This window comes from Varanus komodoensis, unplaced genomic scaffold, assembly GCF_004798865.1.
Source record: "Varanus komodoensis strain SLA01 unplaced genomic scaffold, ASM479886v1 scaffold11, whole genome shotgun sequence".
Taxonomy (NCBI): domain Eukaryota; kingdom Metazoa; phylum Chordata; class Lepidosauria; order Squamata; family Varanidae; genus Varanus; species Varanus komodoensis.
This window is the reverse complement of record NW_025335317.1, coordinates 27,317,907-27,336,376: the sequence shown is the minus strand read 5'-3', so window position 1 is coordinate 27,336,376 and position 18,470 is coordinate 27,317,907. Positions and strand designations below refer to the sequence as shown.

The 18,470-nt window shown below is 39.1% G+C and overlaps 1 protein-coding gene across 1 annotated transcript in view; it reads right to left on the bottom strand.

The window, feature by feature from the left end:
• CC2D2B (coiled-coil and C2 domain containing 2B) overlaps positions 1 to 18,470 on the bottom strand; it is a 104,035-nt gene extending 85,565 nt beyond the window's left edge. Inside the window, exons 1-4 of the mRNA XM_044420703.1 lie at positions 17,836 to 18,470; positions 16,047 to 16,183; positions 15,813 to 15,938; positions 13,366 to 13,463 (exon numbers count right to left, since the gene is read on the bottom strand). Coding sequence (XP_044276638.1) covers positions 13,366 to 13,463; positions 15,813 to 15,938; positions 16,047 to 16,183; positions 17,836 to 17,950 — 476 coding nt within the window. The 5' untranslated portion in view covers positions 17,951 to 18,470. The remainder of the gene's footprint in view (positions 1 to 13,365; positions 13,464 to 15,812; positions 15,939 to 16,046; positions 16,184 to 17,835) is intronic.

Sequence of the window (18,470 nt, the reverse complement as noted above, 5' to 3'; positions counted from 1 at the left end):
GGGCCACACTCTGGATTTGGATTTCTCAGCTAGGCAAGGGGATAGTGAGACTTTGAACTGGACCTCTTGTCATGGTCAGATCACTGCCTGTTGGAATTGAGACTAATTGCAGAGGGGAGGAACCTTTAAGATGGTCCACTCCCAAAGGCTGATGGATCCAGAAAGATTCCAGAGGGCTCTGGGGTGTCTTCTGGCTGCTATGGCTGGTGGTCCTGTTGAACTCCTGGCTGATCTCTGGAATACAGAGATGATCCAGGCAGTTGACACGATTACTCTGAGCACCCTCTCTGTTGTAGAGTTGACAAGGTACTTGATTAAGATCATGCTCTGATATTGCTCTGCCCCTTGGATCCTCCAATAGGGGGTTCCTCGGGGGTCAGTTTTGTCCCGCATTTAAAGTCTATATGAAACCACTGGGTGAGGTCATCTGGAGTTATGGAGTGGATCTCTCCTTTTAATCTTCAGCAGGTGAGGCCGTGGATGTGCTGAAATGGTGCCTGGCCGCAACAATCAATTGAATGAAGGCTAACAATCTGAAGTTCAATCCAGACAAGACTGAGATACTGTTGGTGGTGGCTCTTCTGTCTACATTGAGCGAATCCAACCTGTTCTAGATGGAGTTGAGCATCTTGAAAGAGTAGGTTTAAAGCTTGGAGGTGCTCTTTAAGCCATCTTTATCACTTGAGGCCCAGGTGGCTTCAGTGGCTCAGAATGCCCTTTACCAACTGGGACTGGTAGCTCAGCTGTGTCCCTTTTTGGACAGAGATAGCTTGATGTCAGTTATTTATGCTCTAGTAATCTCTAAACTAGGCTACTGCAATGCACTCTACTTGGGGCTGCCCTTGAAGACTGTTCAGAAGCTAAAGCTTGTGCAGCCAGATATATAACAGGGATCAGATGATTCTGACACCAAGTCTTGCCTGCTTACACTGGTTGCCTATATGCTTCCAAGCCCAATTCAAGCCCTATAAAGCCCTACATGGCTTACGAGGACCATGACCTTGTAGGACCATGATACCTGACAGAATGCCTCTTCCATCCTCTATCTACCCAAACACTACAATCAAGTTTTATGACCTTTGTCTGATTGCCACTTCTGAGGGAAGCTCAGTTGATGGCAACAAGAAGAGCCTTTTCAGTGGTGCCTCCCCCCACCCCCCAGTTATGGAATGAGCTCCCCACTGAGGCTCTCCCGGCACGAATTTTACTATCTTTTCAGTGCCAGGTAAAGACTGTCCTCTCCCGCAGGGAATTTAAATAGTTACTGCACCCTGTCGGTTGTTAGTCAGGGTCTAACTGGGTCTTGTTTTTGTTTTTTATTTGGTTTTAAAATTTGTAATGTCAACTTTTTATGATGTTTTAATATGTTCTAATTGGTATGTTTTATATTATTTTTAATATTTTGTTGTGATGTGAGAGCTTTGGCTGGTGGGCAGTATAGAAAAATAATAAATAAATAACCCATAGCTTAGCACAATGTGAACAAATTTGCACAAGCTGTCCATTCACCTACAGTGCGGTCAAAAGGAGTAGTTCAGAAACTTTTGCTTAAAGTTTGGTTAACTGCAGGTGTTTACTTCATCCAAACTAACAGACGGTAGTTAAAAATAACTATGGTTTGTTTGCCTACTCCTGTATGCACACTTTAACATGGTGAGAGAATTTAAAAGTGTCAGGGAAGCCTAGAACAATGCCATCCATGTCTAGCCCCAGTTTGTCAGCTGTCCTGACTCTCAACAGTAGTCCCTTGTGTGGGCAGAAAGGATACAAGCATTCCACATTCCAGACTGGGTTGCCAGGTCTGTGTTGAGAGCTTGCCCATTTCCATGTTCTAAGTCCCTGGTTCTTATACTCTTCCCCTTGGACTTGCTTGTATGGGAATGAGACTAATGTTAATTACTTGATGAGTGCTTGATTGTTCTTGATGGCCTTAATTATTTCTATCCACTGTATAACTATGTCAGCTTTCTATGCCTAAAAAGATTTGTTCTGTGTTTGCTGGCTTGTTTTCCAAGAAAACAAAGGGAAGTTCATGCCTAGATTAGGAATACTGAAAGAACACACTATCTGATCAGGATAAAATTAGAAGAAGCTGCAAACACTATACAGAATAAAAAGATGACAGACACCTTTGAAGAGGAAACGTATGAAGAGCCTGCAATATTACAAGTGAAATGAAAGCTGTTCTGAGAACATTTGGAAGGAATAAAACACAGAGAATAGATAGATCACCAATAGCATCACTCCAAATCCTATCAAGAATATGCCAACAAATATGGAGAAGAAAACAATGGCCCCCAGACTGGAAAGGTTCGTTACACATTCCAATCTACAAGAAAGGAGATGAAAAAGAGTGTAGCAACTATAGGAACCCTGTACTAATATCCCATTCAAGCAAAGTGATGCTCAAAGTGTTGCAATAATTAATTATATCCCATATGAGTGAGAAATGCTTGCTGTTCAAGTTGTATTCTGAAAAGAAAGAGGTGCTTGAGATCATATCACAAATATACATAGAACATATTTCAAAGAATTTCAAACAATGCTCAGTCTATGATTTATAGACCACAGCAAAGTATTTGACTGTGTGGATCATGAGAAACTATGCATGGTCCTGAAAGAACTGGGGGTGCCGTAGCACTTGATTGTCCTGATGCATAAAGTAAGACTGCTTACTTGTAACTGATGTTCTTTGAGTGGTCATCTGTGCATTCACACATATTTACATGTGAAATACTCATGATTTTTTCCTAGAGATATTCATGGTTTTCCCAATTTTGCATGGGTCTTGATCCCCTAATCACTATGAATGTGGAGGGCCACAGTTAATCACAGTTAAGTGAAACCAGGAGCTGACTGTGGCTCTGATCATGAGCTTCTTGTTGCAAAGTTCAGGCTTAAATTGAAGAAAATGAGGGAAAGCACTAGGCCACTCAGGCATGACCTAAATCACATTTCTTACAAATATACAGTAGAGGTGACAAATAGATTTAAGGAATTAGATCTGATAGACAGAGTGCCTGAAGAACTATGGACAGAGGTTCACAATATTGCACAAGAGGTAGCAACTAAAACCATCCCAAAGAAAAAGAAATGCAAGAAAGCAAAATGGCTGTCCGAGGAAGCTTTACAAATAGTTGAGGAAAGAAGGGAAGCATAAGGCAAGGAAGAAAGAGAAAGATACACCCAATTGAATGCAGAATTCCAGAGAATAGCTAGAAGAGATAAGAAGGCCTTCTCAAATGAACAGTGTAAAGAAATAGAAGAAAACAATAGAACAGGGAGGCCCAGAGATCTCTTCAAGAAAATTGGAGATATGAAGGGATCCCGCAAAATACAGCATTACTAATGGGCACTAGAGAGTCTCATAACAATCTCCCACAGAAAGGCTGCAGTTCTCTCCACTATGTCAGCAGACTGAACTTTTCATGGTCTGACCAAGCTCTCATATATTGATCAGATCAAACCTAGATATTTTTGTAAAGGCTCCTTGGACTGATGCATCAAAGTCAGTTTGTATAATCTTCTTTAATAGTCCAAGTGGCTTACTTTCATAAATCTGTGTGATAATTTGTTTTACTTTCTTTTTAATACATGCACCTCTACTCAATATATTTTAAATAATTTTCCACCTGTTAGATTTTCAATATGTTCAAACATATGAAAAAGATGCACATGAATAACAATGTTTAAAAAAAATCAAAAAAACTTGATGTGGAAAGTATTACGATTGTCTTATCTACTTACCTTTGAAATTGCAATTTTACAGGGGTACTGATAAATCCTTGCTGTTTACGTACAGATTTTATTTGTTTCCATACTTTTAGCATATTTTGTATAAGAGAATTATCTTTTTGATGTTCGGCATCATATAACATTCTAGTATTTCTTTTTAGAATGTAAAAAGCAAATAAAACCAATTAGTCACAAAATCAAAATATTTGTAATGTCTTCCAGCCTTTTAACTAATTTCTGCTAAAAACCATGACAAAAGCATGCTTTTAATATCTAATGCAATAACAATGAGTTGATTATATATGAAAGGAAATTGTTCTTAAAAAGAAATGAAAAGGCTATCTGAAATAGATTTATCACTGTAAAGTGGGGAGGGCACTAATTTTATTCAAGTTTTGCTATTGTCATTCAAAAATATAAAGAGTTTTATACATTACTCAAAATATTAATAACCAATACACATACAAAGCAGCTGCATAGATCCTAGCTCACTCCCTTCTACTACTTCAACATCTTGCTATAGCAATCAGCCTTCAAGATGAGTTGACGTTTACTTGTAGCTTTGATTCTTCAAGTAGTCGTTTGTGCATTTACATATATGGGCTCTTGCATATGCAAAGAGCCCCACAGATGAGGAAATTTTGGCATTAACCTTCCCCCACCATACAAGTACTCATGTGCTTAACAGGTCCTTGCCTATTCCCTCAGTTTTCAGAGACTAACATTGTGGCCTCAGGAATATAAAAATAATATAGATCTATATTAAGCAAACTAAAATGGACAGGAATGGGTGAATTTAATTCAGATGACCATCAGGTATACTACTGAGGGCAAGAATCCCTCAGAAGAAATGCCTTCATAGTCAATAAAAGAGTAGGAAAAGCAGTACTGGGATACAATCTCCAAAATGACAGAATGATCTCAGTTCGAATCCAAGGCAAATCATTCAACATCACAATACTCCAAGTCTATACCCCAACCACTGAAGCTGAAGAGGCTGAAGTTGACTGGTTCTGTGAAGGCCTACAACACCTTCTAGAAATAATACCAAAAAATGATGTCCTTATCAACATGGGAATTGGAATGCTAAAGTAGGAAGCCAAAAGATAACCAGAATAACAAGCAAGTTTGGCCTTGGAGTACAAAATGAAGCAGATCAAAGACTGGCAGAATTTTGTCAAGAGAACACGCTGGTCACAGCAAACACTCTTTTCCCACAACCCAAGAGACAACTCTACACATGGACCTCACCAGATTGTCAACATAGAAATCAGATTGACTATGTGCTCTGCAGCCAAAGATGGAGCAGCTCTACATAGTCAGTAAAAACTTGACCAGGAGCTGACTGTGGCTCAGATCATGAGCTTCTTGTTGCAAAATTTAGGCTTAAATTGAAGAAAGTAGGGAAAAGCACTAGGCCACTCAGGCATGAGCTAAATCATATTCCTTATGAATATACAGTAGACGTGACAAATAGATTTAAGGAATTAGATCTGATAGACAGAGTGCCTGAAGAACTATGGATGGAGGTTCGCAACATTGTACAAGAGGTAGCATCTAAAACCATCCCAAAGAAAAAGAAATGCATGAAAGCAAAATGGCTGTCTGAGGAAGTTAGTGTGACAGCACCAGCCAGGGCTCTGGAAATGCAGTCTATATGATGGCATGCAGTGCTAGTTAGTTGTTTAGAGAGGCAAAGAGGCACTTGGCAGCACGTCATCATTGCCGTTTATATTCTTCTGGTTGACCTAATACTCTCATTATGAATGCCCTTGGGCTGAACGTACAATAAATGAGTTTAGTGTGGGTGGTGTAGGAGGAACGGGATGTCTCCTTCCTGGACCTGGTATTGCTCCATAACACTGAGCAGAGCTGGGGGGTGGGCCAGTTAATGGCCATGATTGGACAGTTAAAAGAAAGCTCCTAATGTCTCATTAAGATTAACAAGAAAATCCTGGAGATTATAGATGGTTGTGGACATGATTTGAAGAAGGATCCTACTGCCTGATAATATTTTAACAAGGGGGTACTAATTTACAGATTGAAAATAAACTCAATTTTTAAATTTCTACTAAAAAGGATATACCTTCAGTGGGGGAAGTGATTGTGACTGTGTTGGACTAAGACGGTGACTGTGCTGAAAATAACTTTGAAACTTGAAGCTAATTAAAGAGACTTTGGCTTACAGGCTGTAAAAGTTTCAGCAGTTAAATTTAACTAGATTCAGCACAGCTCCAGTGTAAAGACAGATACCATAAAATAATACTTACAGGACTGGCTTGCGGTTGGTGAAGGAAAATAAAAGCTTCATTCTCAATTTAAAGTTTAAAGTGTTCAGTAAACTTGAATCTTAAAATAAGTAAAATATAAAGTCTTATATGGATTTATATGGATATTTTTAAAGCTATAAACAATGGAGAGTCTGATAAGCTGAATTCCTGAGCAACTGACATAGACTATTGAGTCTAGAGAAAAAGAAAATAACTAAGTCATTGATTTAATACAATTTACAGCTCCCTCTTTTGGATGAATGATGTATAACTGTTTTAACTTGGTGAAATAGAACTCAATGATTTGACATGGATTTGGAGCTCCATCTGCTGGATGAATGTTGTATAGCTTTTTTTTAATTTGGTGGAATAGAGCTTAAGTATAAGTGATTTAATTTAATTGGATTTTGAATACTGAGTTGTTGGTCTTAAATTGTTGATGTCACTAAAACAACCACAACAAAAAACTCACTCTGTCTGGACACATGAAATAAGAAGACCGTCAGATTTGATGGTGTAACAGAACAAATATCCTTAGGTCAAGGAACTAGACAGGGTTGCCCTCTCTCTCTGATATTGCTTGTTTTAATTATAGAACTGCTAGCAAATAGTATTAGAAATAATAATTTAATAAAAGGTATAGGACTTGAGAATAAAAGTAAGATTAGCTTATTTGCAGATGATACATTATTAACAATAAGGGATCCAGTTAAGGTTATGAACCATATTAAAATATATGTAACAGAATTTGGAGAAATAACAGGTTTACAACTAAATTGAGACAAATTGGAAATAATGCTATTTAATTCTAATAAAGTGGAAAAGGATGAGATTAAGAGCAAGTTAGAAATTAAGATATGTAAAATTATTAAGTATTTAGGTGTAAATACTACAAAAACTTGCAATGTTTAAGAGGGAATAATTTTGATAAGATAAAATATGAAATGAAAGAGAACACTGAGTGTGACTGAAATGGCTCAATTTGTGATCCAGTTCTATTGTTAACTGTTGGATGTGCAGCCCAAGTGACATCACCATTCAGAAAACTTGCTCAAAGGATCTGCCCAACTCCAGGGGATTCTGTGTCCTCTATTGTTATCATATTCTCCAATGATGTAGAGATTGGGCCCTCATAGACCAGCTGTCCCAAATCAACTGCATAATCCACAGGGGCAGACAACAAGGAAGAGTGATTGGATGGTGAGTGTATGCATGTGGCATGGTGATGGTGGTAGGAGGCACTAGTTGCAGCAGTTGTACGAGCCCTGAGAAGTTAATCCCAGAAATACGGGAGGACTCTACCAAAATCAGGGCACCCTCCACCCTTGACCCCCAAAGGGGCATCTACACAGGATAGTGGGACAGCCATTGAGGGTTTTTTGTTTGTTTGTTTGTTTTGGTGCAGCATGTATTGTTTGTTTGAGCAGCAGGTAAAAGCTGGAGAAATGGCACTATGTGTTGGCTCATGGACAGCCCTTGGGACAGTCATGTACCATAGCATGAAGCTGCAGGAGAATCCCACATTTCACCTCTGAACAGAAATGTATGGAGTGTGGGCCAATTAGACCTCTGCTCCGGCCAGAAGAGCCATCAGTTGGGGCAGAGGAGCATATGAGGCAGTCCATACAAGGCCGTCTGAATGCACTGCAGAGCAGGCAATAGAACCACCTAGTGCATGCAACTGCGGGTGGTGCAAGTGACCAAGCACAGGCTCCCACACAGCAGGCAGCAAAACCATCTGGTGCAGCTGACTGTCTGGAGCAGGCAACCATCCACAGGGCACCCCAGAGTGAAGTAGAGATCAGTTTGGCACCCCCACCCCCACCTTTTTGCATTTTCGGCACTTACAGATGCCACTTAGAGGCCATGCCAGCCCTTTTTTCTGGCCTTTCATGGTCTACTGTGGGTGAATGGAGCTGAGCCTTTGTGTTAGGCTTGTCCATGGCCTTTTTTCCTGCCATTTTGCAGCCAAGTTAGCATTCTTTTTGGCTGTTCTTAAGTGATTGCCTTAGTGAAGACTTAGCAGTGAGGTTATGAGTATACCCTGTGTTCCTTTCTCAGGCAGGAGAGGCAGAATGAATGCCCCATCTATGGAGAGCATTTTGATGCTGCAGTGCATGTACTTCCAAAACGCTGCTGCAAGTGCCATCAGAGGGAGGATGGGATATAGAAGGGAAGCATTAATGGTAGGTTAGTGGTGAGGTAAGATGGTTTTTTTAAATAGAATACGACAGGAACATTGATAGAAAAGGTTTAAGAATAGAAATAGAAGAAATGTAATGAGGTAAAGTTGTAAGTTAAGCTGGGGTACAAGACCCCAAGAAACTCAAGGCAGTGGTCAAAAACAAACTGGAGAAAATGATGGGAACCCTGTCTTTAAACAGCATGGGGGAAGGGGAGGGTTCCCACCAAAACGCCTAGCTTGGGAATCTCAGTCTCTCTAACAAAAGTCCCTGCACAAAGTCCATATGCAAAATACAGAATTAACTACATCAACAACTGTTGACTTGTGGCATAGATGTTGTGTCAAACTGTTGAATGCCAGTGAAAGCATCTCATCTTCTTTAAGTATGCAACGACCATGTACTGTCTATCCTTGTTTGAATTTGATGGAGCACTAGTTCAATGACAAATGTTTTCAGAGCCTTCCAGTCTAGCAAAAACTCAAGGTAATTGTTGTGACAGAGACAAAATGGAGGCAAAGTTTTGACAAACTGTTGTGACAGGCAAAAGTACTTTGCCTGTTGATATCTGTGCAATGGGCACAGTCACCTTGAAGAGAAGCATTGCATATTAGAGTCCTGCCTGGGGCTCATGACTGGAACAGCATAATATTTTGAAGATTCTCCAAGGGTGTCCACCACCAAAGCAACTTTTGAACCAAGGTTAGAGGATTCAGGTAAGTAAGTCAAGCACTACAACCAGTATCAAAGGACTTGAAAACTAAGATGGTAGTGGCAGTATTTGAAGTCAAGCATAACCCACCACTTATTTTGTCAACGTTATCAACCCTGAGAGCCACTGAATTTCATATAGACACAATCTCATAAAGGACAACTTTCTTTGTCAAAGCAATAACTGCTCAAGCACAATCCAAAGTAAATCCATTCCACAGTGGAATTGAGCAACACACCAATGACATCAATGCTTTGCAAAACGGATAGATTTGGCTTCTCAATGTTTAAACACAGATCCAAGTGTCAAGGAGAGCCAGAGCCATTGAGACAGCTGGCAAGAGGTTTGTAATGGAAAGCAGTTAGGGATTCCCCATTTCCCTGGCCAAATGGGCAAAGTCCCGCCCCAAAATTCCCTAGGGACTTTGGAAAGCAGCAGTTTATAGACCAAGTCAAACAAACCCCCACACTTTGGGTCTTGTTGTATCACCTGAAAATAACAAAGCTAACCCTCTTCTAATCTAGACACAGAATAGCTCCTGTCTATAGTGTTGTCACAGGTCTACATGTACCACATTTAGGAAGCAGAATGGAACCCCCCCAAAAGGAACAAAGAGCTTCTCTGTCAGCCAACCTTTATTCCCCCCACAGCTGACCCATTGGGATATGGCCCATCTCCCACTGGGATATGGCCCATCACAAAGGAAGTGAATCACTCTCAGGACCCGGAATGTCAGATTCCTGCTGACTTGGGACTAAAAGTATATCACTTAATAGTTGCAGTCTTAACCCTTTGCTTGACCTAGGAGAACCAGGATTACTGCATTATGTTACAAGGTTATCCTTAGTATTGTCTACAATCAGCCAGTCATTGAGATAAGGATATGGTTGGATCCCATACACTTTATAATGACAGCCATTCACTTTATAAACACTCTTGGGGCTGTGACTAGGGTTGTAAAGATCAGGTCAGAAGCCAGTTCCCTTGCACTTACTGGCTTTCCTTCCTATGCTCAGCCATGGTGAGAAAGTGAGCTGACCTGAAATCAAGTTTTCAAATGCTTGAGGATGCTAGCAGATTCTTTGTGCAAAGTACATAATTCTTTGCACAAAGTATGTAAAGACTTGCTTTCTGACAGATGCTCATGCAAATGTTCAGAATGAGGCAGACTGAGCAAAGAGAGTAAGTGGGCCAGAGCCAAGGGAGCCAAGCTCAAGTAATCCAACAGATTACCATGCCTAAACTGGATTTCCCACACATCTCCAGCCATGGCTAATGCAACTAGGATACATGGCAACGTATGCAAAATTGAAGGGGAATATTGGCTGTTGAATGCATTGTGATATGAAAATAAGCATCCTTCAGGTCCACTGAATGCTAACCAGATGCTGTATCTTAAAAGAGGCAGAAGTGACTTAAGTGAAGTCATCTGGAATTTCTTAGGGGTTCCATACATGTTTACCCTTCATAGATCCAGGATCAACCAAAACCCTTCACCTCTCTTCAGCACATTACATATCTTGAATGCACACCCTGAATCAGTACTCCTTCTGGAAGAGAGAGGTGACTTCATCCTATAGATCTTTTGAAGGGAAAGTAGTACAGATATCATCAAAATCAGGGAGGGTATCAATCTTGAACCTGTACTATGGACTATAGCAAGGACCCATGGTCTGATGTTGTGGTACAATTTTAAGATAACTGGATAGGAGAGATCTGAAGATTGGAGGAGGGTGAAACTGAAGCATAGTGCTGAGATATAGTAGCACATATTGGTATCAGTTTAATCTGGGACCAATCAATGAGAAAGCTGATTTGACCAATAGGGGGAAGAAGTCTGATATGACAAACATCACTGCCAGAAAAGAGTGAATGAGGCTGTGCTAATTCCCATCTTTCTAGCAACTGTCTTCATCTTTTGAACTGCATCAGAATGTCATCCATTCTGGTGGTGAACAGGCCTTCTCCATCAAAGAGAAGGTGCTTCCCCCCCACCACATTAATAGAATATATCAGTCCATGTTTTTTTAGATAACCTTTTGGCCAGAGAAGCTGCCAAAGCCATCCCAGAGTGGGAGTGTCATTGTTAATTAGAGGAGCCTTATGTGGTAATGAAACAGCATCTAAAGGCATTATACTAGAAGCCAATGGGTCCAGTGCTGCCTTTTCTGATGTCAAAGGTGTGGAAATAATTGGTGAAGAGGGTGGATGTGTCTGGACCATGGTCTTCTTAGGTGCTCAGCTGCATGCTTCCAAAGAATGGCCATCCTATGGCCAGAAAAGCTTGTTTTGGGATGGCTTGGTAGTATGGAGAAAAATCTATTATATACCCAACTTCCAAACAGAGCAAACAAAGAAAATGTCTGTTATTGTGGGAAGCTTTCTGCTGTGGCTCATATACTTTCAGAATAAGTCCAATAAGGTTACATGCTAAAAAAAGTGATCAAAAATACCAAATAAAGAAAAAACAAGGAAAAATGTAAAAATAAAGAAAGCAAACACACACACACACACACACACACACACACACACACACACACACACACTGCCTTAAAACAATTATTGTTGAACAACAAGAAAGAAGCTCTAAGGCAACCATACTGGTGATCAAAGAAGAACTAAGGGAATAGTTGGGAACCTATTAAGGACATGTGTACTAAGGAGTCCTACCAAAATATCCTCTGCTAAGGAAGTTTCCCAAATTAGGCTGCACCCAGCTGCAGAGCCCATATGCATGATGCATGAAGACACAAAGAATTATTCATATTCTGACTCTTCCTCCATACTAAAATAAGGCCACTTTTCTTTCTTTCCATTAAGGAAATCTGCTGGAATTTTAGGGGGGGGGGGTGTGTGTTTGCTTAACAGAAAGGGAAAAACTATATGTACATGCCCATATAGGAAATGGAGGGGGAGGGAACAGAGAGTGAAACTGGGGATGAGGAAGCTGGTTTGCAAAATTGCCCACTCACAGAATGAACTGTATTTTATCTGAACATGCTGGTTCTTGGCTAAGTATGCAAAGGAAATGCATCAGCATGTGGGAGCAGGAGACTGAGGAAGGAAAAGTAAAAGAGGTAGGAAACAGTCTGTAGGAGGGGCACAGGTGAAAGAGCAAAACAGTCATAGAACAGTCTAAGGCAGAGGAGTAGAGGGGAAGTGAGAAGAAGGAACTCTGAAGCAAGAAATGCAGTAACAAGTCTGAGGGGAAAAATGGGACACAGGGAGAGAGAATCAGCTGTTTGGGCACTCTGAAGACTTATCTCTAGAACCTCTTCACTTTTTCTGTTCTGCTTAGTGTCACACACAGCCTAAAATGGATGAAGTGGCAACTCCTTTGCAGGCTCCCTGTACCTTCATATCAAACAGGTGATTGTTCCAGAATGTGCATAACTTCCTGGGACAACTGACATGTTCATGAAATGACTCTTGGGACCAAAGAGTGAGCCTCTTTTCTTTCTGCCTTCCACAGCACAAGCAAGGACTACTTGGACTACTACTTTTCTCATTCTCCCAAGCACTTTATTTCTTAAAAAGATGGGTGAAGATTTCTTCAGAAGGGCAAAGGAAAAAGGAACACTTCTACAAAGGGAGGAGGATTTTTAACCACTCATTATATACTCACAGGTGCACCCAGCACTAGAAGCTGTCAAGAGCTTAAGCAGGCCAATTTCTACCCTATGTCCTTCCTTTTTGTTCCCCTATTAACACTGTGGAACACATGGGAGGCCCTCAATGACGCGTTTATTGGGCCCTCATCATCCCTCGCAAATTTTGTGAGGCCTTTTCATGATGTCATCATCCTCCAGAGCCTCCCAGTGTTTGCCTTTTTTGGCAAATTATTTTCAGAACTTAGAAAGTCATAATTTAAATTGCAATAAATGAGAGAAGAACATCAGTTATTGCTGTAAATCACCACAGAGTCACTATACAATAGCACCAGCTTGTGGCGGGTCAATAGAATATATAGAAAATCAGAGAAATACAAAACTCCAAGTTAAGAATGCATTTTCTATCCACAAGAAAAACAGAAGATACCCCAGTAAGGCAAACGACCAAACTTCACCTGTATTAAAGGCCAACATTTCATAGGTCCTGGAAACTTATTGAGCACAGAACATTCATCAAGCTATTAGGGGTTATGTGAAACATTCATTTAATTTACCAAATAATATACTTCTGTATGACTGGGGCATCACTCAAGTATGCAGAAACCATTTTCCTATGTTTGGATGATTTGCTCCTGATATTTTAGGAAGGCACTAAACCATTATTATTAACACTTATATACCATTTTGTTAGCATGAAGTTCTCAAAACATTTTACACAATATGGCTTAACAGGATCTCTCATATAGATTTAACCCAAATGTGCTATCAAAAATGAAATTATTGCCAAAAAAAGAAAGAAAATGCAGATTATTTGATCCTCTTCTCCTCTTCCCAAACCCCATTTGAACAGATACCTTATTTGTGATCTATAATCCTTTAAAGTGTTTTTGCTCCGCTGATTTTCTTTAAAATTACTTTCTGCTAGTGTTGTAGCACTTATTAATGCTTTGAGCTGTAATATAAATGAATTATTTAGAATGTGCCAAACTTTTATTAGCAAACTGGCATTTAAGAACTCCATATGACATTTGTTTTACACACACACGCACACAGTGAAAAACTGCCACACTCAGCAACAAACATTTAAAACTCCCAATTAAAAAGCATTATATAAAGAAATCATATTTTTTCAGGAAAGACTTCTTCAAACAGCATATAAGCAATTTATGCAATTCATTGTTACTAGATGTTTGATAGCCACTACCTAATTCAGCTTTAGAAAATCTGGTAGCAGCTACTGGCAGCAGAATGTTATATGAGATGTACATTTGGTCTGATCAAGAGGGCAATGGTACATTTTGGAACAATATAACAGGAGTTAAAACCTGACAGCCAAATTATTATTTTTCTATTAGTCTCACAGATATTAATTAGGATCACATCAATGTGCATATAGGCACTAAGGGATATTTCTTTTTAAGGGATGCTTCTATTTTCCAGTGCATAAGCTGTGTGCAGTATGAGCACTGCTTAAGAAGGGTCCTTTAAAATGAATGGAACTTAAATAAGTCCAAAATGGGATACAGCCCCTAATTTGTATCCTTGCTTTCCCTCACCCAAACATCTTCCAAATAATTGTTATACCTTTTCTATTATAATGTCTTCCCTTCCCTCTTTTTTCATCATCCTTCACAACATAGAGTGTAAATGTTATACATGTATATAAATGCTTTTACTATTTCCATTTAAAACATGACTGTACTCCTTGCTCTGGAATACACAGGGCAGCTGGGCATATAGGCACAATACCTACATTCACAATATCCGACAGTGTACTCCACTAAGACTAGGAGAAGAGACCTCCTGCAATGCTAATTGGTTTTCCAGGGAATCCTGCTACTCATGCTAATAGTACTAATATAGCACAATGTAATTTACATTAGCAGAATACTGTAGGATACTGCCCAGTGGGTATCTGTCAATGCACCTTCTCTGATTGCTTTATTGGTGGTACTGGTTATACTGATGATGGAAAAGAAAATGAAAGGAAGTGTCCACTGTAGATTAATTAATTGTTGGGTGTACATTTTAAATTAAAGCCTTGATGGAGGGTACAGATAAACAAATGACTTTGTTAAAGGAGGCATAATTCTAAAGTCAACATTATTTTAAAAGATACTACTAACTTTACTACTAAATAAGGTAGAAACAAAATACTAATAACCAAGATAATACCCAGGATTAGTCATGCGCAGCAGAAGCTATCCATTTATTACTAGAACAAATGAAATGATGTTCAGCTAGTCCAGCTATTCTCTGGAATTCAAGCTGTGACATTTTGAAGTCAGACAAACATTATGCTGTTGAATCTTTCTGCTCTCTACCTAGACTGTAATATAACATAAAAGCATTTCCTTACTTTTTCAGATAACAAATGAGTAACATTTTGCTGTTGTCTTTTCTGAAAGCATTCATAAAGGTGAAGCAACCTGGCAGCCAACACATGTTCATAATTGAAAAGAGAATGATGGCTGAAGACAATATTTGCTATATTAAGATCCAATTGATAAATTTCACTTTGATCGCCTGACTTTGTTATGATGCAGTTTTCTACTTCAGGTTGTATGGCCTGTGTTTAACAGAACAAACATTTCCCTTAAAATAAATAATTTTGGAGTGGAAGGAGAGGATTTTTAGAGGTTAATATGGTTTAAATGAAGAACTACTGCTTCTGGTATACATATTTTTGGCTCTAGTAAACAATGGTACAAAAACGTGCAAAATCTGCTTGACCAGAGGAAATGAGGCAAAAACTGTTTATGCATGAGGGTGAACATGAACATGTGCACATGCTTGTGCATATGTGTGTAGACACACCTATCCACAGACAGAAAGCTAAGTTAATGGTTCTATTTAAAACAGGGGTCTCAAACTCGCGGCCCGCGGGCCAATTGCGGCCCGTGGGATGATATTTTGTGGCCCCAACTTGATATCAAAGTTTAGTGATGGTGCGGCCCGCACGTTTTTCTCACACGCACCTGCGTGAGTCGTCACCCAGGCGCAACGTTCCCTCTAAGCTGCGAGCCGGGACAGGCGGGGCACGGGGGAGGGGCCCTGCGGCCTTCAAAGTGCCGGCGGCGCCCGGGCCGGCCTCCGGGAGCGACGCGGGATGCGGTGGTGGAATACCCAGCCTCACCCAGACTCTACTTCCAGCGGCCCCCTGGTAAGTTGAGTTTGAGACCCCTGATTTAAAATGTACTATCTACTTCCATGGGATAGATCTGTGCATGGTAAATTGAGCATGTCATAATAAAATATCCCAAGTGATGTAAGGAATTATAAAATGGAAAATCAAACAAACCTTCTTGTATTTAGTCTTTAATTGTGTGTCAATTTTAACAGGAAAAGGCACTCTGCACCGGTTTGATAGTTTGATTGGAGAAGGTAACGACATTATTTCCCCACTTTCTTCAAACCAGCCTTTTCCCTTGACAAAGATAATTTAGAAGCATAAACAACACTAAGTAAAACAACTAAGTTAATTGTGTTATTAAATTTATTTGGAAACCATTTTAATGTAGAAATTAACATTTACCGCTTCTTGCTGAAGAAGACGATTTTCCATTTTGTGATATGCATTCCTAGAAATGTAAGGCTTTTGTGGCATATAAAATCCTTCTTCTTCTAAAAATCGTGGTAACATATTGTTTGCAAGTTTACATCTGTGTGTAACTGTGAATAATCATGATTTAAAATTACATATATGTGTGAGAGTGTGTAGATATACAAATTCTAAGCTATGCATTTTTCTCTCTTTAATTGGTTAAATACTAAGACCTGACCCAGGAAAGTATAAGTAGGAGACTCAATTGCATTTGATATATCCCATACCTTTAATGCAGTGAATTTTTAAAAAAAATTAAATGAACATTCTCATAGTCTAGCTGTTTCTCTTCTCTCTCTAATATCCCTTCACCACCACTCCCACAAAACTGTCCATACCAATATGGAACCATAAAGGAATTTGAAAGTTCTGAAAACTTTTTCAACCCATTTTAAAGCTACCCATTTAAAAACAGAACCACCATATATGCAATGTAAATTCACCGTATAAATTTTATACTGTGGTTAAAGGATAGGATACTTGCTAAATCTGTAAAAATAAATTCTAGAATAGGCTGAATGCACTGCTACTATCTTTTTCACAAATGTATGCTTGTTTAAAAGACTCCTATTCATTAGAGCCTACATGTTATAAACACCTAAACTTGTTGGGCATACTACAAACATTATATGTAATATGGATCCTGTCAAAACATAAACACATGATACTTTGGGAGAATAGGAAAGAAGAATCAGAGGAAATATTGGGTGAATAGCTGTCAGAAGAAACAAATTGAAGAATCCCTTTCATGTATCATACATTTTTGAAAGTTTGCAACTTGAAGGTTCATATTTAGACATGCATGTGGACATGCACATGGTATGCATGTCATGAGCGGAGCTAGCTTGAGCCAGGGGTCAGACTACATGGCCCGGGAGACCCTTTCTGACTTGCTCTGTTTCTATGTTTCTATGTAGGGGACTTCCTGTACTGTATCTTAAGGCAATCATCACTGTTGCTACAATTTCCAGTACCTGTGAACTGGCGGACAATGTATAATTCTCTAACAAGTACATGATGATGGGTGACTTAAATTTTGTTAACTGTCAAGAGAGTTTTGTGTGTTTTGGTTACAGGTGGTTATAGAAATGTAATGTAATATTATTTACTTGTTAAACTTATATACCACAACCTATAGCCCAATTCAGGGCTCTTTACAATAAGTTAAAAAACAATAACTCAAACAGCCCATAAAATGAAACAGTATTACAGTAGGAATAAGTATAGCAGTTTAAAATCAATTAAAAACCCATAAAATAGAAACAATATAAAATACAAAATATTAACATTTATTGATTGTTAAACTCTGCCTGGCACCAAAACATCACAATGAGGGTACTAGGTGAACTTCTTTGGGGAGACAATTCCAAAAGTGTGGCACAACCAAGAAGGTCTTTCCATTTGTCATCCCCTTCACTTCCTTAGAAGATGGTTCTTTAAGAAGGGCTTCTGACTCAGATCTTAAAGTATGGGATTCCAGTACCAAGCCATTTAGGTATCCAAGCCATTAGATATAATGTAGTAGTAGTAGTAGTAACAGGAAAGCCTATGCACTGAAAATAACTGAGTACAAAATCCCACAGTATTGCTCAATTCCCGCTCTTTCCAAACTGAGGAAACTACATCTGCATTTGCACCACCAAATGAACAAATCAGATTATCCATTAGCTACTGTGCAAACATTTATACATATCAATCATATTTGAAAATATACACTTACCTGGAGAATTGCTTGGAACAAAAATGTGATCCTGCTGGGGGGTTTTGTCCAGGTTACTACAGCCACACTCGGGAGGTTTTACTTCAAGCAACTGTGGCATTAATATTTTTCTCATATGCTCAATCAATGGGGCTTGTTCATTTAATTCAAAGATATTTTGAACATTCTCATTTATTGGTTTCTATTGTTTAAGCATCATGAAGAAAAATAGTGTGAAGCACTGTATTTAGAGAATGGACAAATAACTAAAAAATGGAACTCAATCTAGATAAAATGACTAGGAATTTCTTGAGAAGTGCTTTAATTTTTTATGCAGGAACAGATGGGTAAAACTTTCATTAGAATCAACCCAAAGGTGACAAAGTAGCAGCTTTTTAATTTTTGGTGAACTTTCGGTTGGTCCTAACAAAGGTATATCGTACATGTTATCTTTGCATAGTTTCTAACCAATCAACATGTGTATCTATACATTTTGTTATCTTTCACGGTTACCCGCACACTTTCAAAAGTCATACTTCAACCTTCAGAATTTAGTAGCCATATATCTAAGTGCTACCTTCCAATAAGAAATAAACAATTTTTGAATACTTGAATTGCTATTTTCTTAATATGACACTTAATAGAACTTCAAGTAA